Source organism: Pogona vitticeps, chromosome 4, assembly GCF_051106095.1.
Source record: "Pogona vitticeps strain Pit_001003342236 chromosome 4, PviZW2.1, whole genome shotgun sequence".
Lineage (NCBI taxonomy): Eukaryota > Metazoa > Chordata > Lepidosauria > Squamata > Agamidae > Pogona > Pogona vitticeps.
In genome coordinates this window covers 234399689-234420878 of record NC_135786.1, presented here as the reverse complement: position 1 = coordinate 234420878, position 21190 = coordinate 234399689, and the positions used below count along the sequence as shown (strand labels likewise).

Genomic DNA, 21190 nt, shown 5'->3' with positions numbered 1-21190 from the left:
TAAAATGACAGGAAATGGTACATGTTAATAAAAGGCAGTTTTAAGCAATTCTGTTTGAAGTAGCTTCTTAAAAGCTGGGAGGGAAAGGTGCATTGGTAAATTATTCTAAAGTTATGGGGCCAAAACTGCTGTTTTTAATAATGACTATGAGAAATTGAACAGATACAGTATTGAGATTCTAAACTATTTAGAGCTTTATAGGTAATAAGCAGCAGCTTGAATTGAGCATGGAAGTAAAAAGGAAAAGACAGCGGAGATGTGCCAGAACTGGAGATACGTGTCTGTTGTTACCTGCGGTCAGTCTGGCTACAACTTTTTGGACCTGCTGTAGTTTCCATACTAGCTTCAACGGTGGCTCTACATAGAGAACATTATAGTAGTCTATTTTGGAATTTATCAAAGCATGAACCACTGTTGCTAGGTATTTCCTCTCCAGTTAGGGATGCAGCTGGACAATCAACCAAAGTTGAGAAAAAGCTCTTAGCCAAAGCAGATATTTGCACTTCCATAGAAAGGGTTAGGTCCAGGAATACACCCAAACTGGGAACCTGATCCTTCAGGTAATCCCATAAAGGCCAGGTGAATATCCCTTTAACCAGTCAGGTGAGCCTCCCAACCACAGGATCTCCGTCTTACATGGATTCAGCTTCCGTTTGTTTTCCATTGTCCATTCCATTATCGCAGCCAGACCGTGTTCCAGGACCTGCAGTGCATCACCTGCAGATCAAGAAAAGGAGAGAGAGAGAGCTATTTGTCATCCGCATATTGATGACAGCAATCTCCAAATGATTTCCAAACCACCTAGAGTGGTTGCAAGACCAGATAGGCGGGATATAAACAGATAGTGGAATCACCTTCCTAAGGAAGTTCCAAACTCAAGAGCAAAATCAGAAGGATAGTACAGTTGAAAATATCAAAGGTTGCAGGGAGGTCTAAGCAGACCACCACGATTACACTCCCAGCATCCACCTCCCTCAGGAGATCATGCAGGGTGACCAATGCTGTTTTGGTTCCACAACATGGCCTAAATCCCAATTGAAATGCATCTAGATGAGCTGTGTCCTCCAAGAACACCTGCTCTTGGTCTGCTGCCACCCTCTGAATCAACTAGTGCAACAATGGTATATTAGCAGTTAGCTTCTAAGTATTAAAGTTGTCCAATGCTAAGATTGGTTTCTGATCTCCTTTAGGAAGTGATGTACATATCTCTCCTAAGGAGATGTATTGATGAAAAGGTGTAGCCCATTCTGTAGTTGTCTGCCTAGCTGATTTTAGAAGCCATGAAAGGCAAGGATCAAGAGAAGAAGTGGTGGATTTGCAGGGTGCAAGTGCCTTGTCTACATCCTCAGGCCACACCAACTGAAATTGAAAGTTATTGTTTTCTATAGTCTTTTAAAATAGCCTTTCAAAAGTGTTGAATGTTGTTGATTATCTTCTCTATTGTGTGAATTTGGATGACAGATGAAGGATTACATGTGAACCATTTTTAATCACTTCTTGATGTGGTTTAATTATGAGATACTGTGTGTTAACTGTGCTCAATAAGCTGATTAATTATACCTGTGTTTATAAGTTATAATGCTTAGTGTTGATATACTAAAGGATGTTTATGCTAGAGAATATATGTCTATTCAATATACAGCTGAATGCCACATTCTTTGGTCAGGTTAACTATAAAATTTGTATTGTTTTAAAAATAAATGATCGTCATTATCTATTTCCTGCTTTTGATTTTTGCTAAAAATGTCAGTTTCTATATAGTTCCAGAATATGAATGAGCCTTGCTTCTTCTTTTTTGCCCTAGTATGCTCTACTTCTTTAGCTCAGTGCCCAGTGTCCTGTCATTTAGCTCCACCTGTGCACTAGGAGATTGTCATTAATTAAACAATTGCTTTATTTCAATATACATGGAACTTCATATCATTATATGTGAGTTGCACACACCCAGGAACTGAAAAAAGGAACTCTTTAATTAGTGGCAATCTGCTACTGATGATGATATTGTTTTTGTGGTGGCGGAAGTTTGCAATAAGATACTGGTCACTGCTAATTCTGAACCAGAAAATGTTGTACCTGTTTTCCAAATCAAATTACAAACCATTGTTTTACTGTGTTTTGGAATGTACAGAGCACATTTTTGTGTACATCATTATAGGCCATAAGCATGTCAATAATACAGTATATCACAGAACTGAGTACACCCCCTCACATTTCATAAATATTTTAGTATATCTTTTCATGTGACAACACTGAAGAAATAACATTTGGCTATAATGTAAAGCAGTGTGTATACAGCTTGTATAACAGTATAAATCTGCTGTCTCCTCAAAATAATGCAACACACAGCCATTAAATGTCTAAACCGCTGGCAACAAAAGTGAGTACACCCGTAAATGACAATGTCCAAATTGGGCTCAAGTAGCCGTTTTCATTCCCTGGTGTCATGAGACCCGTTAGTGTCACAAGTCTTAGGTGGAGCAGGTATTATCGCTCTCACTTTCTCAGATTGGTCACTGGAAGTTCCACATGGTACCTGGTGGTAAGGAAAGATCTGAGGATCTGAAAAAAAACACCAAATGGTTGCTCTACATAAAGATGGACTAGGCTATAAGAAGATTGCCAAAACCCTGAAACTGAGCTGCAGCACAGTGGTCAAGACCATACAGTGGTTTAACAGGACAGGTTCCACTCAGAACAGGCTTCACCATGGTCGACCAAAGAAGTTGAGTGCCTGTGCTCGGCATCACATCCAGAGGTTGGCTTTGGGAAATAGACATATGAGTGCTGCCAGCATTGCTGCAGAGGTTGAAGGGGTGTGGTGGGTCAGCCTGACAGTGCTCAGACCATACGCTGCAGACTACATCAAATTGGTCTCTAGGGCTGTTGTCCCAGAAGGAAGCCTCTTCTAAAGATGATGTACAAGAAAGCCCGCCTATGGTTTGCTGCAGACAAGCAGACTAAGGACATTGATTTCTGGCATCATGTTCTGTGGTCGGATGAGACCAAGATAAACTTATTTGGTTCAGGTGGTGTCAACCGTGTGTGGCGGCAACCAGGTGAGGAGTACAAAGACAAGTGTGTAGTGCCTACAGTTAAACATGGCGGTGGGAGTGTCATGGTCTGGGGCTGCATGAGTGCTGCCGGCACTGGGGAGTTGCAGTTCATTGAAGGAACCATGAATGCCAACATGTACTGTGACATACTGAAGCAGAGCATGATCCCTGTGGTGCACAAGCCTCCCTAAGGGGAATCTGTCGCCACAAATCTATGGTGAATTCTGTGCCCAAGAGGGTAAAGGCAGTGTTGGAAAATAATGGTGGCCACACAAAATATTGACATTTTGTGCCCAGTTTGGACATTGTCACTTACGGGTGTGCTGTCATGAGTGCAGCCGAAGATCTGGAACCTGAAGGGGTTAACTGTGGCTGAGGAGAATGCTGAGCAATTAGAAATACAAACACCTGAATCGCCTCCAGATTCTCCTCCCCCAGTAGACAGGCTGAGGGCCAGGCTTGGGGAAGACTTATGATCAAAAGGTCAGAGGATAGCTTGAAGGCTGCCCGCAGAAACATCCAATCAACTAGCCATGAGTACTGACAGGATGAAAAGGCTTCCAGCAGTTCAAGGGGCTGTTTTACTATATGAACAGCTCTCAGATGGCTGAAAATCCATGGAAGCAACAAGTCAAACCTCTGGCTTGCATCCACGCCCCTGACAACCTTGAACTGTGTTCTCTGGACTCTTGGCTCTGGACTCTGACCCTGGACTATGTTGTGCATTTTGGCTTTGGATTCTGACCCTGGACTACGTTGTGTGAGTTGGCTTTGGTATTTGGATATCGGCTCTGCATTCCCTGAATTCCTGACTTTGGACTGGCTTATCGGACTCTGCTGTTGTAACCCCCCAGGAACGTGACATGTACTCATTTTTGTTGCCAGCGGTTTAGACATTTAATGGCTGTGTGTTGCATTATTTTGAGGGGACAGCACATTTACGCTGTTATAAAAGCTGTGTACTCACTGCTTTACATTGTAGCCAAGTGTCATTTCATGTTGTCACATGAAAAGACATACTAAAATATTTATGAAATGTGAGAGGGTGTACTCATGTGATATACTGTATATTTGATCCCCATGGCCTTCACTGTTCATAGGCATCAATCCAGAGAATCATGAATTCCTAGGATTACCTATCCTATAAATGTTGCTCTTAGAATAAAAGATTATTTCATGGTGTTGACTAGAGATGGGCACAAATCACTTCATGCCAGGTTGTCTAAAGTCACTGGCACGACACCACAGGTGCTGCATGTTCCCTGCCCTCCACCCCTGGCCAGCTCCCCCACTCACTACCCAGCGTGCTCTAATCTTTCCCTCCTCTTTGCGTGATCTTCCAGTCCCGAGAGAAACACGAACTTCCTCCAGCAGCCTTCCACTCGAGTGCGCTGCAGGAATACCTGCCCCTCCTCCTTGCCTGAGTAGTGCCATGTCAACGACTTTAGACGACCTGACATGAAGCGATTCATCCCCATCTCTACTGTTTAAATTCTGGAAAGTCTCAGAGTTTCAGAGTAGTAAAGTAATATAGGCCTTTTCTCTCTCCCCCCCCCCTCCTTTTAGATGGAATTAGTGTGAGTGGCCTTCCACTTTCTAGTCCCTTTCGACAAGTGATAAAACCACGAGTTGAGAGTAAACCTATAAATCCACCAGAAACAACCAAAGTTGGTGACTTCAGTCATGTAAAGGTAAGTGATTTGTATCCTAGTACAGTAGTTGGTTTTGTAGCCTTTGTTGATTATTCCGCACGGGGAAGCGTATGCGTGTTTTGGAATCTGCTGAAACTGCAATGTCAAGCAGATCCTTGCGTTCGCAATGCTGGCTTCTTCAGAGAAAGTCGTTTTAGTGTACATTTATTTTCGCTTCGACAACTTGCATTACATGGAACAGCATCACGCAACGTAACAGCAGCCCTCCACATTTTGCTGGAATATAATTCCCACCGTTCCCAGTCCGGCCCCATCTTTGCTGTCCTTCCACAACCTGTCTTTTCAGGCTAGCTTTTCCTTAATGACTGGCTGCCTGAGTGGGGTTTTTAAATGGATGGCTGTGCCTTACTGCTTGGAATACATTTTTGGTTTTGCTCTTGTTTAACATCTTTTAGTGTGGTATTTGTTTGATCCTTTTTAGTATTTTTATTTCTCCAGTTTTTAGCTTTAAATAGTGTGTTTTAAGGATGTAAGCTGTCTTGGGTCTTTCTTAAGGAGAAAAGTGGGAATGAATGAATGAATGAAACAACTCCCCACTATGAGATTTGCTGGGTAGCACTGTTGGTAATTGCAATCGAGCAATATTTAGGGAACCACAGTTTCTTTGCCCCAGCAGAAACAGGACCATGTATATTCGCCGAAGTGCTGTTGCTTAGTGTAGTAAATTGCAGTAGAGTAGGGCTGTTGAATCAATAGGCTTTTAGTGAGTCAACTCATCCATAAGTTCCATTTATGCAAATAGGCCTGCTCTAACTGTGACTTATTTCATCACAGAAAGTTGCAATTAGAGTAGGCCCATCTGAATCAATGGAACGTATGTAGGAGTTGTCTCATTAAAACCCCTTATATTCATTTGACCTGGTGTGCAACACCAGTTGGGCTGCTATGAGTTCCAAAACAAGAGGAACTTCAGATATTGCCACAGCTAATTAGAGCAAGGTGCTGCATGTTCACTGAAAGCACAGATCCTGAAGCTGAGGCTCCAATACTTTGGCCATCTCACGAGAAGAGAAGACTCCCTGGAAAAGGAGCTCATGGTTTGGAAAGTGTGAAGGCAAGAGAAGGGGACGACGGAGGACGAGATGGTTGGACAGCGTCATCAAAGCAACCAACATGAATTTGACCAAACTCCGGGAGGCAGTGGAAGACGGGAGGGCCAGGCGTGCTCTGGTCTATGGGGTCACGAAGAGTCAGACACGACTTAATAACTAAACAAGAACAAGCTGCATCTTTGATCAGGCATGCAATGAGGCACATGGCCAACTTGTGAAAGGCAGTGTGATTTACTACACTAATTAACAGGATTTTTACCATTCTGTTTTTGTAGGTTAGTTATGAAGCTTAAGATACCTATATATGGATGAAAAATAGTTTAATGATTTCAGAACGTACTCCTCTTGAAAGCATAATAAAACCATTAGTGGACAATGGCCAGAATCATGCTGGATATTTATGTGCATGCAAGAGGAATCATGGAAGTTATCCCAGTCAATGAACAATGTGCCTGTCGCAGGTTGATCATGTGCCTCATTGCATGCCATGTTACTTAGCTGTAATCAGTTAGTTAGCAACCTGTTAGTTAGCTGTACTCCAGCTAACAGTGCAGCACAGCTAACTAACAAGGACTGCAAGGAGAACAAACCTATCCATTTTGAAGGAAATCAACCATGAGTGCTCACTGGAAGGACAGATCCTGAAGCTGAGGCTCCAATACTTTGGCCATCTCATGAGAAGAGAAGACTCCCTGGAAAAGACCGTGATGTTGGGAAAGTGTGAAGGCAAGAGGAGAAGGGGACGACAGAGGACAAGATGGCTGAACAGTGTTATCGAAGCAACCAACATGATTTTGACCCAACTCCGGGAGGCAGCGGAAGACAGGAGGGCCTGGTGTGCTCTGGTCCATGGGGTCACGAAGAGTCGGACACGACTAAATGACTAAACAACAACAAGATCGCTGTAATTAGCACTGGGAACGTCTGTATTTCCTCTTGCACTTGAGTTCAGAGCAGCCCAACTGTCATTACTGTCTGCCACTAACGGTGACAAGCCAGGATATCCTAGTGAGGGAAGTTAATACTACAATATGTCTGATTTTATGCCTCATGTTCTGCCTTCTCTGATAACTGGTATTAAGCCTCTTGTTGTATGTCTTATAGTATTTTGGTTCATTTATAACCCTGTTGTTGCTGGATTATATTTAATTTTGCTATAAACCACCCCTATAATAGTGCACTGCACTAGTGGGGTAGTATATAAATTAATGAAATAAAATAAAATAAAAGTTCTTATAGAAAAACAGGGAATATTAGTCTCTGATTGTTGTCCAGGGACCCACAAGCCATTGTAATAGTGTATGTGAAGGTTAAACTGAACTGGTCAGTGAGCTGGTTGATCAGGATGGTGACACGGGGAGAGTGGGCAGAGTGAGCCCTGCAGCCTTACACCTTCTTGGAGTTTATCCTGGAATGTGGATGCCAGTTGTCCGCTTACTTATAAATGTCTTATATGGGCTAAAAGGGTTCTCACCTTTTATTTTTAGTTACATGCTACTAGAGTGAAATCTTCCCACCAACAGCTAGATCTTAATACAGCCCTTCACATGGTGATTGTGGCTACCGGAGGACAATTTGAAGACTGAGAGGAACTACCATGGCTAAGGCCCAGCATATTCCTTACTAGGACACTAGGAAAGTATACCAGTAAGGAGTAGACCTTACTAGTAGACCTAATAGAACTAACTCCATTGCTTCTTCAAATGTCGCACAGGATGTACGCGCTGCTCAGTGTTGCTATATTCCTTATTGTGTTAGCGCCCAACATGATCAGCAGCCTTTGCACTGCTGGATTAGCAACAGAGTAGTCCTGGTGCCATCTTGGGCCCTTTTGACGCTGAAATTGTGATAGCCTCCAGAATCAGCAGTGTTCTATGTGCTATAGGACAGCCATTCTCGACCTTTTTTTAACCATGGCTATAAACACAATACGAAAGAACTATAGGCCGAATCAGGATTGTACGAGTTGAACCCTAAATCTTATAAGGTTGGCGTGTCCAGTCTGTGGTCCTCTTCAAATGTGCCAGGGGCCGATATGGCCCCTGTTGAGAATGGCTGCTGTAGGAGGACAGTTTGAACAATAACTTGGTGTTGCTTAGCATCCATTTTGCTGCTCCATCTTCCTCTCTTCCTCCACTTCTTCCTGGTTCCTTCCCCCCCCCCCCCCCCCCCACTGCTTCCTCAGGGTGCTTTCATCTTCTTAGGCAACTTTACTTGGCTCAAAGGCAACAAACGTTTCTGCCAAATGTTTCTGTCCAAATTCCAAATTCATTATGAATAGGTGAAAATTACCTATTGTACAGATTTCAGATGAGCAGTGACATGAAGTCTTTTCTTTAATGTAGAATTCTTTTATTCCAATTATGTTCTGTTTGCTTTGGTACACTACTCAAAACTCATCCTTTTTCTAAAGTTTACGTCTGAAGGAGGACATTCTTTAATAAAGCCACCATAAGTCGGAGATGACTTAATGGCACATCACATTTATGTATCTTGTCATTTATGTCCTGCCTTTCAAGATGGACTATAGGCATGTAGTTCAGCCTGACATTAGGCCTGTTTATTGAATCGCTTTGGGTTTTTTTGGGGGGAAATAATCTAAGTTGCAAAATGGCCAGGAGAGTATGCTGCATTGGCTGCTGCCTTTTAATATCATTGACCATGGTATACTTCCGGATCCCTTCCTTGAGATAGTACCTGGAAGGATTGTTTTACGATATGTCTGGCCCTTCTTGGAGGGCCAGTGTCAGAGACAATAAGCTGTTGGCTTATTGTGTCGCTCTGGGGTTTCTCTTTTCCTCCATGATAAATGAAAGTGATGGCTGTGATTATCCTGCATTTTGGAATTTGTTATTAGTGCACCCTCTCTTTTCCATGTACAACTGTGAATGCTAATTCAAGCTGTGAAGAGTGAGCAATAAGAGAAGCCTGTTGGATTTTCATGCTGGTGTAAGTGCAATGGCAGCAGCAAGTTTTTGATAGTTAATCAGTCACTGTTTGTATTCCTCATCATGTACCATCCCACGCAGCTGGCACATAACAAAGAATGCAACCAGCAGCTTTTTAACGGATGCAGTTCACTTCTGTGATTTACACTGGTGCACTAAGGGCATTTTCAACCTCTTTTTTTTGGCCATAGCTATAACACATTATGAAAGAAATATGGGCTGAATCAGGATATTATGAGTTGCGTAACAAACTTTATAAGGTGGTGTGTGAAGAATTGTTTCTAGTCTGTGCCCCCTTTCACATCTGCCAGGGTCCCCCATAGGACCACAAAAACCAATAGCAAATCCCCTTCCAACATTCAAAGCAGTAAGGCACAATTATCCAATTTAAAACTCCACTCAGACAACCAGTCACTGAGGAAAAGCTTGCCTGTAGAGAAAGGTCCTCACCTGCTTGTGGAAGAGGAGGCTAGTCTAGCCTCCTGTAGGAGGGAGTTCCAAAGCCTGGAAGCAGCGACAGAGAAGGCCCTATCCCATGTCCCCACCCAATACACCTGTGAAGGTGGTGGAACTGAGAAAGGCCTTATTCTGATGATCTTAACATCCAAGCAGTCTCATAGTGGGAGACATAGTCCTTGAGATAGCATGGACCCAAGCTGCTTAGGGCTTTATAGCTTATAGCCAACACTTTGAATTGTGCAGCCCTACATAGAGTTTGTTACAGCAATCCAGCCGAGATGTAACTAAGGAATGTGTCACCTTGGCCAGATCAGACTCATCAAGGAATGGGTGCAGCTGGCATATACGTTTTAACTGTGCAAAGGCACTCCTGGCCACTACGGAAACCTGGGCCTTCAGGCTCAGAAACAATCCAGGAGAACACCCAAGCTGTGCATGTGTGTTTGTAGGAGGACTATAACTCCATCCAGGCTGCATCCCTATTCCCTACACTTTGTAGCTTGTATTTGTGTCTGTTGGCACCATGTTGGGTTTTCAGGAACGCCATCTTCTTTTTTATATTTTGTGAGCTGTGTGTGGAATTATTGTGTTATTTTACATTGTGTTTATTGGTGGAAACTGCCATAATAGTGGCATGCCACTATATGGTGTGACACAGAAATGTAACCAATAAATACAATAAAGAAATCTTCCTTGTTCTCCCTTTTTGGCTGGCTAGGAAGACTCTGTCTTGTCAGGATTAGGTTTCTGTCTATTTGTCCTCATCCAGTCCATTACTGACATCAGACATTGATCTAGAACTGAAACAGCTTCCTCAGATTTAGCTGGAAAGGAGAGAGAGAGTTGGGTGTCATCCACATACTAGTGAATTTCTGGGCATCCTCTTCCAGTGGTTTCATGTAGATGTTAAATACCACAGGCCAATGGCCAGGGTAGCAAGCAGAGTTCTCTCCTCCAGGTAAGCCTGGAGCCATAGTAAAACAATGCCTCCAAGTCCCACCCCAGAGAGTGAGCCAGAAGGATGCCATGATCAATGCTATTGAAAGCCGCCGAGAGGTCCAAGAGGGGCATGCTTCCCCTGCCCACTTCCCCGCATTGGTCAAATTTTATTTATTTATTTTATTGGACTTCTGCCCTGCCCATCTAGTTGAAAAGTCTACTTTTGGCGGCATTGCAAATTTAAAAACAGTAAAAAACCAATAAATATATACTATAAATCCAAGATGGCAAAATGTGAATTTAAGATATGGCAGGAGGGAAAGCCTGTCCAAATAGGCAGGTCTTGGCTTTTCTTCTGAATACACCCAGAGAGGGAGCCAGGTGGATCTCCATGGGCAAGTTGTTCCAGAGGTGAGGGGCCACTGCCGAGAAGGCCCGGTTCCTCGTTCTTTCCTTCCAGACCTTGGTGTTAGCCCTCTCAGCCACCCGTCCTGGCTGGAATGAGTGACTCTGGCAGAACTGGATGGGAGGAAGTGCTCTGCCAGATATCGAGGTCCTAAACCGTTTGGGGCTTTATATATCATTGTTAAGACTTTGAAATCAATGCAGAAGTGAATGGGCAGTGAATGCAAGGTGGCCAGCGTGGGGAAAATATGTTGGTATCTTTTCACACCTGCAAGAAGTCTGACCACCGTATTTTGCACCATCTGGAGTTTCCGCTTCAGTCTCAAAGGCAGCACCACGTAGACCGCATTACAGTAGTCTAATCTCGAGACTACGAGCGCATGGACCAAAGTGGTGAGTGCCCCCACATCAAGATAGGGACACAGCTGGGCAATCCGCCGAATATGGAAGTGTGCAGAACGGACCACTGAAGTCACCTGGGTTTCCATGGTGAGCGCCGGGTCCAGATGTACACCCAAACTGCGAACCTCATTCTTGGTGGTAAGCATTCCCCCCCCAAAAAAGAGAGGGAGTTTCCCAAACCATTGATGCCTGGGGCACCCACCTGAAGGACCTCTGTCTTGCCTGGGTTCAAAGGAGTCTCCATCCCAGTTCTGAAGCCAGATTGAAATAGATCTAGATAACTCATCTCATCCAGGAACTCCTGAATCTGAGAAGCCACGACCCGCTCTAGCTTCTTGCCCAAGTATAGAACATTAGATACTGGCCGGTAATCATTCAGTATTGTGGGATTCAAGGAGGGTTTTTTCCAACAAACTTTGTACTACTGCCTGCTCTAAGTACAGTGGGATCCCATCCTGTTGCAAGGAGGCATTCAGCCAATCTGTCTCTGGCAGCTTTTGAAAGCCAGGAAGGACAAAGTTCCAGCAGACATGAGGTAGCTTTCATGTCTCCAAGGGTCCTGTCCACATCATCAGGCTATTAAAAAACCTGAAACTTCTCCATTAACACAGGAGAATCAGAGCCCTTGGTTACGTTTGTTCATACTTGCAAAGATGATTACTACAAATTACAAGATTAACAAGTTGCTCCTGTGGATAATAGCCACTTTTTGTTTAGACTAACAGGGTCTGTGCAACTGTAAGAATAGCTGACTGATCCAATCGTAATTTACTGGATAGGTGAAGTGCTTTGAGTGTAAAGTGCTAGTGAACAAAGTTGGCCAGGTACCAATTTGTTCTATCCACCATTTTGTGTTGTGGGTTTTTTTTCTGTCTTTCTTTTTATTTTCAAATCAATTGTTTACCTGCACACCAAGAGATATTAGATATGAAATAAGTTATTTTACAAGGCAATGTTATTTTACACTGACCTTGGTTTCAGACTTGACTGGGGAGCTGATTGTTTTGCAGTGTCTTTTAGTAAACGGATGTTCAAACCTCATTTTTAAAGCACAACGTATATTTTAAAGATTTTTTTTACAGTCCCATTAATTAATTATTTTAACACACTCTACATGCAAAATTTCAAACCTTGACGTATATGGAAAATGAGAAAACTCAAAATTGAATTTGAATGGATGCTAGTTTCCCTTAATGTTGCCTGCCTTTAAAAGAGTTAACTTCAATTTGAGTGTGCATTTGGGACAGGACATTATCTTCCTTTGTCTGAAGATCACTATCTCAGTCCACATCTGTGTTCATAGATCTGTTGAATTAAATTAGGTTAGCTGGCAAATGTTGCTTGTTCTATTTTAAATGCAACCCTCTTCGTCTCTTATTTTTTACTCTGCAATCCTTAATAAAATACGTATGTTTGAAACTTGGACTGCTTATGTGCTTATTTAGACACTCCCCCACAGCTTACTGCTCTGTGTAATTCCATGAAGTTCTTAGAGAGAGACATAAGAGCTGTCTTTTCTCTTTAAAAGACCCTGATGTTAGGTAAGTGTCAAGGCAAGAGGAGAAGGGGACGACAGAGGATGAGATGGTTGGACAGTGTCACTGAAGTGACCAACATGAATTTGACCCAACTCCGGGAGGCAGTGGAAGACAGGAGGGTCTGGCGTGCTCTGGTCCATGGGGTCACAAAGAGTCAGACACGACTAAACGACTAAAAACAACAACAACAAACCTTACTTTCCCAGATCTTGTAGGTAGGATATTGAAACATGGATAACTGTGGATCTATACTCTTAGACTTTATTCTATCACAGAAAAATGTGTGATTGAGCCCCCTGTTAAATTGGGTGACACCACTGGGATATGCAGAATATGTCATGCAAAAGGCTGGACTGGAGGAATCCCAAGCTGGAATCAAGATTGCCGGAAGAAATATCAACAACCTCCGATATGCAGATGATACCACTCTGATGGCAGAAAGTGGGGAGGAATTAAAGAACCTCCTAATGAGGGTGAAGGAGGAGTGCACCAAAAATGGTCTGAAGCTCAACATCCACCAAAAAAAAAAAAAAAAAAAAAAAGGCCATGGCCACTGGTCCCATCACCTCCTGGAAAATAGAAGGAGAAGATATGGAGGCAGTGACAGATTTTACTTTCTTGGGCTCCATGATCACTGCAGATGGTGAAAGCATCCACGAAATTAAAAGATGCCTGCTTCGTGGGAGGAAAGCAATGACAAACCTTGACAGCATCTTAAAAAGCAGAGACATCACCTTGCCGACAAAGGTCCACATAGTCAAAGCTATGTTTTTTCCTGTAGGGATGTATGGAAGCGAGAGCTGGACCATAAAGAAAGCTGACTGCTGAAGGATTGATGCTTTTGAATTGTGTTACTGGAGGAGACTCTTGAGAGTCCCCTGGACTGCAAGAAGAAGAAACCTAACAGCTCTGGTTTAAAGTCTATATGTTTTTTTTAACATTTTAACGAGTCATGTATGTATTTTAATCCAAAAGTTTTTAACTTTATCCCAAGTCCACCACACATGATAACAAGTACCTGCTTTTTGATCTCATTTCCAACCTTTATTAGACGTATTAGAAAACATTTTAGCTAATCTAGCAGGTTGTAGGTACCATAAGATTGCTAACTCTTCTGAAATGGTCTTATAAGCACACAGGATTCTAATGTGGGCCTTATAATCGAGCAGTTGATATAAAGTGGGGGAAAGAGGGAAAACATTTTCTTCCTCATTGCTAGTCAGTATTCTTTCCTGACAAAGAACCTAATACTGTGGAGAATTAAGCTAGAAGGAGCCCCTGCTGTTTCTTGAAATGACCAGCAGGAAAGCAGCCATCACATTTTCATTGTGTAAACTCTGTCTTGCCAAATATTTCAAGATTCTGAATTGAGTGATTGCATTTAAAAGTTAAAAGTGATATTGCTGTAATGCTATTTGTAGGGTAAACATAGGGAAGAGCGGTCAGAGAATGTCACATTGCCTGTCTCTCGAGTGTCATGAATGTTCGTTTTGAACTACATGAAGAGGGGGGGAAATTGAAATTCACCCAGTGTGTGTGACAAAGTGCTTCTGAGGCCAAGTGTTCAAATGCAGCATTATCAAGCTATTTTTAGAGTACTGCTGTCCCTACAGTGCTGTTTAAAGATTCAGTTAAGGCTGCTAATAGGTGTATTTATATCCGTCCTGTCAACTGCCACAGCATGCATGCTTTTACAGATGATAATTCTATTCTTGGGAGACTGCGCCATGGTTACCATCACCATGACTGTTTAAATGTATGCAGTATATCCATATACATTTCTGAAATATTTGGTTACATATTCATGTGTAGCGTGCATGCTGAAATAACCAGACTGGGGATTAAATCGACTATTGTCACACAGTTAAGACTGTAATGCATCAGACAGTTTTACTCAAAAACATACGCAAACTGTTCTGAGTGAAAGTATATGCTTTCAGTTATTTGAAGGTAATGAGATGTTCAAGGAGTGGTTTTATCAGTTCCATTTCCCCAGTGAGTTTCCATAGCCAAGTGGGGATTTTGAATCCAGGCCTCCTGGTTCTTAGTTTGCCACTCTGTCCGCTATACCACATTGAGTAATGTATAGGTAAAGGTTCCCCTTGACATTTAGTCCAGTCGTGTCCAACTCTAGGGGGCGGTGCTCATCCCCGTTTCCAAGCCATAGAGCCAGTGTTTGTCCATAGACAGTTCCCATCGTCATGTGGCCAACACGACTAGACATGGAATGCCGTGACCTTCCCACCAAGGTGGTACCTATTTATCAACTCGCCTTTTTACATGCTTTCGAACTGCTAGGTTGGCAGGAGCTGGGACAAGCGACAGGAGCTCACTCCATCACGTGGATTCGATCTCACAACGGCTGGTCTTCTGACCTTGCAGCACAGAGGCTTCTGCGGTTTAACCCGCAGTGCCATCACATCCCTGAGTAATGTATACAGGTAGTGAAATAATGAACGTGGCATAATGCTGTGTTTTTGTGGAGATCCATTCCATAATGCTAGCTTTTGGCGGTCAGCTCTGTGTGTAAGGCTTTTTTTTCTCCTGATGGAGAAGGTAGAGAACAATGTTGAAGACCACAGTAAGGGAAAAAAATGCAACTTCCATGTAGCTCTAATACTTTTTACCATCTGTTTCTCTTTTTAAAAATAGAACATAACTTCTGGCCCAGCAGTTTTAAGAGGAAAACTGATAGAGGCTTTTTAGCTTTTAAACCCTAACATAGCACTTCCCGCTAACTCAGGAGGATATGACTGTGGCATACCTTGTGGCCGCTATTCCTGTAGAAAGCTGATGATACCAGCCACAGGGGCAATCAACGATGATGTCACAGGAGGTGGTGAATTTTGGTAATTGGTACCTGTGGGATAAATGTAGGAAATGTTTCATTTCTGAAAAATCATCCCGACTGATGATGTTATCAGCCTTCCACGGGCATACTTGGGTGGACAGGATTTCACCCATCTGTTGTAGACTTTGTAATGTTGGCAGGCAATAAATTCTGAGCCTATGTCCTCAGGACCAGTTTTTTCCCCCTGAGGATGGGTCTGTCACTTGAAAGTAAGCAGGTCAAGCTGAAAGTTCAGTCCCATCAGTCTTCCACTTTATCACATGAGGAGCAGACAGAAGCATGTCATCAGTTCAGTCTGTGTCACAGGGAGCTGCTAGAATTCTGGACAGGAGGAAATACTTTTGGGGAAGAGTCGGTTCAGGCAGTTGTTTTCAGCACTCAAGCTTAATTAGTAGCTCACAGAATGCCTCTCCCAGGTGTTGAGCTGTTTCCAGTTAGTTATCTGGAACCTGTTTAACTTGTATGGAGGACTAGTGCAGGGAAAGAGTTCCAGAAGGAGACCATAGCTGCAATACAAGGAGATCTGCAAGCGGGATCTGAAGGCCTTAGGAATGGACGTCCACAGATGGGAAACCTTGACATCTGAGCATTCAGCCTGGAGGCAGGTGGTGCATCACGGCCTCTCCCAATTTGAAAGGACCCTTGTCCAGCAGGCTGAGGCCAAGAGGCAGTCCCGAAACCAGCAAAACCAGGGAGCTGGACGGGGGACAGGTTGTATTTGTCTTCAGTGTGGAAGGGATGGTCACTCTTGAATTGGCCTCCTCAGCCACACTAGACGCTGTTCCAAGACCTCTATTCAGAGCACATGACCCTAGTCTCTCGAGACTGAAGGATGCCTACAGTAACCGTTTGATCTGCCTTTGTTTATGTTCCAAAAATGGGAGCTGCCCATGCTCCTTTGCACAAACAGCCTACATATCTCCCAGGTTCCCTTTCTCCTCTGAGTCTTCCCTGCCAGGATTAGCCTCTGTCTCCTGTGCTTCTAAGGGGATGCTGTTTCCTGGGCCACAGGATCTCCCCGTGCAGCCGGTTTCCCCTAGCTATAAGGGATCGTCTTCCCTTTCTGAAGGTGACTCATCTTAGGCGTGGTGGTGGTGGTATATGGACTGATTATGTATAAAAGTACCTATCAATCCAATTATGAAGTTTACTTGCACTATAATATTAAGTACAATACAATAACAAATGAAGAAGTATGAAAAAAGAAGGCAATAACTCGTTTGGCAAAATAAAGAACAACACTATAGTGGGGTCTTGACTTGAGAACTTAATCCGTATTGGAAGGCGGTTTTCAAGTCAAAAAGTCTGTAAGTCAAGCCGTCTGTAAGTCAAGGGTCCACTGTAAAAGTTTAACAGAGAGGACATTTTAAAAAGAATATTGCCTGGTGATAGAATAGTTTCGATATACAGTATGTGTCAGGAAGGTTTCTCAGGAGACTCTTCCAAATAGCAGCATCAGCTGTTGCACTTTGGAAAATAATTTTTAAGGCTCTCAAAAGTATGTGAAACTGTACTATAAACATGGAGATCTGTTCTCCAGTCTTCATAGGAAAGAAAAGCTCTTTTTCTTGGCAATCTAATTACTATTCTTTTAAAACAGAATAACTTTGCCCTTTAAGTATGCCTTAATTATGTGTAAAGGGACCACATAAGTATATAAAAATATCTACTGTTGGAAATTTTACGCAGGTGTTATTCTGTTGTTGCTAGTTCTTTGTTAATAAAATTTGAGGTAAATGAAGCTGAAACTAAAATAAATAAAAATAAAACTTGTAAAGCAAGAAATATTTAGTTATTTTCATGGCATTTAAAAATATCTTCAAAAAAACTTTAAAATGTCTGAGAAAATTAGAAGGGTGTTTGTGTTGTTGCGGAAAGAGCATAATTTACATACTTTGCAAGTTTTTATTTGTGGGGGCAGCATGCAAGCTGAATAGTTTCCTTTTGTGGCAGCCAGCAATGGACCTTATTAGAAAATGACATTATGGCAGAGGGGACAAGCTATAGAACTCTGTGTACTGTTAAGATTCCAGTTCCCATCAGTTGTAAGTGGTGAGAAAAATGCTGCAATATAACAATAGTTAGAAAGCCACACTTTGCCTCACTCAGCATTTCGATCTGCTTAAATAAATATGGAAGAATAATTCAGGTTATTTAGTCCCAGTTAATTTAGGACACTTAGGACGTGGTGGCGCTGCGGGCTAAACCGCAGAAGCCTGTGCTGCAGGGTCAGAAGACCAAGCAGTTGTAAGATTGAATCCACGCGACGGAGTGAGCTCCCGTCACTTGTCCCAGCTCCCGCCAACCTAGCGGTTCGAAAGCATGCAAATGCAAGTAGATAAATAGGGACCACCTCGGTGGGAAGGTAATAGCGTTCCATGTCTAGTCGCACTGGCCACGTGACCACGGAAACTGTCTATGGACAAACGCTGGCTCTATGGCTTGGAAACGGGGATGAGCACCGCCCCCTAGAGTCGAACACGACTGGACAAAAATTGTCAAGGGGAACCTTTACCTTTACTAATTTAGGACAATACAGGTGAAGATCAGCACTTTGGATTGGGCCCAACAGTGGAATGCATGTATTGATGGTGAACAAATATGTAATACTGTACATTGTAACAATAATAAAATGATAGCTTCTATCTGATCACATTTGCTTTGTATTTATGATTCACAAACTTTACTGCTGAAACAATGGCAGCTTTATAAGAAATAGTCTATCTTCATCAGTTGAATGAAAGTTCAAACGAGAACTAGTTTGCGAAAAGAATGCACTTTCACTTTTGTTCCTTTTTATAGTTTAATGTCAAGTATAATATGCAGGGTATTTATCAGAAGAGACTCTAGATTTGCATAATTTGTGCATATAGTGCACATTAGTATGTGAGCCCCTGTACATTGAGCAGGGGGTTTGTTTGTTTGGTCGTTTATTTGTTTGTTTGTTTGTTTTATATCCCGCCTCGTAGGCCCCTTCCAACTTCACTTTTCTATGATTCTATGATTAAAATAACATACAATTAGGATTTGGAGAGGCAAATGGCCTCCCCTGCCAAATATCCATATCTCACCATTATTCTGAGTTGTGTATGATGTTGAAATAGGACAGTATCTTTGAGCTGGCTTTATTTATGCAGTTTTTCCTCTGAAGCCTTTCCTCCAACTTCTTGGTTTATTTGTACTTGCACTTGCATGGAAGTACCACGGTGATTAAGTCAAGGTTTGAGGAGGAAGAATCATTTCTGTTTCAAATGTCACAGTCGTCAGTAGCTGAAAAATTGACTGGATAAATGTTACTCAGTTTACAGCTGAGCACATGGCCTGGAACATAAGCAACACCTTTTTACTAGCAATTTACTTCCACAATTTAACCATTTCATTTCTTCAAGTATAAATCTGTAGTTTAGATTATAGCGAATTTATTCATATAATATTCTTTTAAAAGGTTTTATACATGTAGTTCAACAGTTCTTTGCCCTCAGTTTTATAGGCTTATATGCTATATATTTTGCATAAGTGCAGTAAAAAGGATTCTACAGTGGACCCTCTACTTACGGAATTAATCCGTATTGGAATGGTGGCTGCAAGTCGAAAAGTCTGTAGGTCGAATCTCCATTGACCTACAATGCATTGAAAACCGATTAATCCCATAACCGGTGGTTTTTATTCTATTTTTGTTCCATTTTGGGTTTTTTCTGGTCTGTAAGTCGATTCTCCGGCTGCAAGTCGAATCTAAATTTTGCAGCCAGGGAAGTCTGTAACTCGAAAAGTCTGTAAGTCGAGCCGTCTGTAAGTCGAGGGTCCACTGTACAAGCAAAATCAGAAGATGATGGGGGGGGGCAAACAAAAATTATAACCATGAAACTGGACTTCACATCAGCACCAAATTTGACATGAATGTAGCAGAAAGTTTACTCTTGCTCTGTGTCAAATTTGGGGACATTTGGGCAAAGGGTTTTTAAGTTGTGATCTTTTTAAAAAAACACTGTTTTACCGCCATGCAGAACCATGCGGCCATTTTTTTCAGCTAATATAAAATAGATGAAAAATGTAAATAGGACAAAATTTGCATGCCTCAGTTTTAACCTTTTTTGCTTCATCCACATGAATTGGGGTAATCCTGGCTCCAGTTCAGACCCTTTTATTACTGTTTTTAACCCCTAAAAGTTCTGAAAGCCTTTAAAAAAAATAACTTCTGAGGATTCATCCCCAAACCATTGTCTCCTCTTTGCCCACAGACTACACCACAGAAACCATGGGTCTCCCTGCTCATGGCTTTGCAGTGGTACAAAAACATGCATCTGATACGCAGATCCTCATGAATCCTCATAATTTTGAATTCGGATCATCCCCTAAGCATTCTCCAGACAAAGGCTGCATTTGTGCCCATAGATTACAACACAGAAATCATGGGCCTGTGAACACATGGCTTTGCAGTGGTCCAGAATGACCAATCCAAGGCATGGACAAAAACAATAGCAGTAACAATAACAATGACCTTAGAACAGCAGAGCTGGAAGGGACCCTATGATATCATCAAGTCCAGTCCCTGACAAGGAGGCACCATGGAGAATTCAACTCCCAACCTCTGGTTCACAGTCAGAGACCTAAAGCACTGAGCTATCCAGTTCTTGGATCCACATGATCTTTACATAGGATCATCCCCAAACCACTATCCAATCATAGGGGACATCTGCACCCACAGACTACACCACAGAAATCATGGGTCCCCCAGCACATGGTTTTTCACTGGTGTGAAACATGGACCTGAGGGTTTGTCCAGTCTTGCTATGCTCTTGTACTAGAACCTTTTCCCCCACTTGCATACCTCTTAGCAGCCTGTTTTCATAAATTGTATCCTTCATATTAGCAAAATGTAACTACTATGTTTGCTGTGATTTCAAATGTGTATGTTTTAATTGTAAATAAATAGATCCATAATGAGTTTAAAAAGCAATGGAAGAATAAGGTGAATTATATATACACTGGGACCAGTGTGACAGCACTCGAATATTCATGAAACAGAGAGAAGTGAAAGCTGAGCCTGTGAGGTGTGCACTGCTGAGCGTGAACCCTGTAGTGGCGTGTTTAGAACACTTTGTTTGTTTAAAAAATCTCTGTATAACCAAAACTGTGCTACTCAGACCCATGCAGTTACAGGAAGAAGTGTACAGTGGTGCCTCGCAAGACGAATGTAATTCGTTCCGCGAGTAGCACTATCTTGCAAAAGCAGTTTCCCATAGGAATGCATTGCAATGCATTCCTATGGGAACCTTGCAAGATGAAAATAATTCATTTGTCTTGTGAGGCATTGGTCTTGCGAAGCACGGCCATAGAAGAAGCTGTCTTGCAAGGCACCACAGCAATCGCAAAAACCATTCGTCTTGCGGGTTTTTCATCCTGCGAGGTGTTCGTCTTGCAAGGCACCACTGTATTCACAGTGGGTTGCACTCACGTTGTATTGGTGGGTTTCTCATAGGCATCTGATTGAACATTAGGTAAGCTGCTGGAATGATCCAACAGAGCTGTATGTTTTGAGCTCTCCAGCTTTTGGAGATCTTGACGGCAAGCCTGTGCGCATTAACCAGGGTGTACGGGGCCTGTGTGTGTGTTTAGTTGTTTAGTCGTGTCCGACTCTTCGTGACCCCATGGACCAGAGCACGCCAGGCCCTCCTATCTTCCACTGCCTCCCGGAGTTGTGTCAAATTCATGTTGGTTGCTTCACAGACACTGTCCAGCCATCTCATCCTCGGTCGTCCCCTTCTCCTCTTGCCGTCACACCTTCCTAACATCAAGGTTTATTCCAAGGACTCTTTTCTTCTCATGAGATG

General features: G+C 42.6%; 1 protein-coding gene across 3 annotated transcripts in view; it reads left to right on the top strand.

Moving 5' to 3' along the window:
- TRAPPC9 (trafficking protein particle complex subunit 9) overlaps positions 1 to 21190 on the top strand; it is a 324135-nt gene that overhangs the window by 54134 nt on the left and 248811 nt on the right. For all 3 annotated transcript variants that reach the window (XM_020804535.3, XM_078391677.1, XM_072999383.2), the window contains one exon: positions 4620 to 4744. In XM_020804535.3, coding sequence (XP_020660194.3) covers positions 4620 to 4744 — 125 coding nt within the window. The remainder of the gene's footprint in view (positions 1 to 4619; positions 4745 to 21190) is intronic.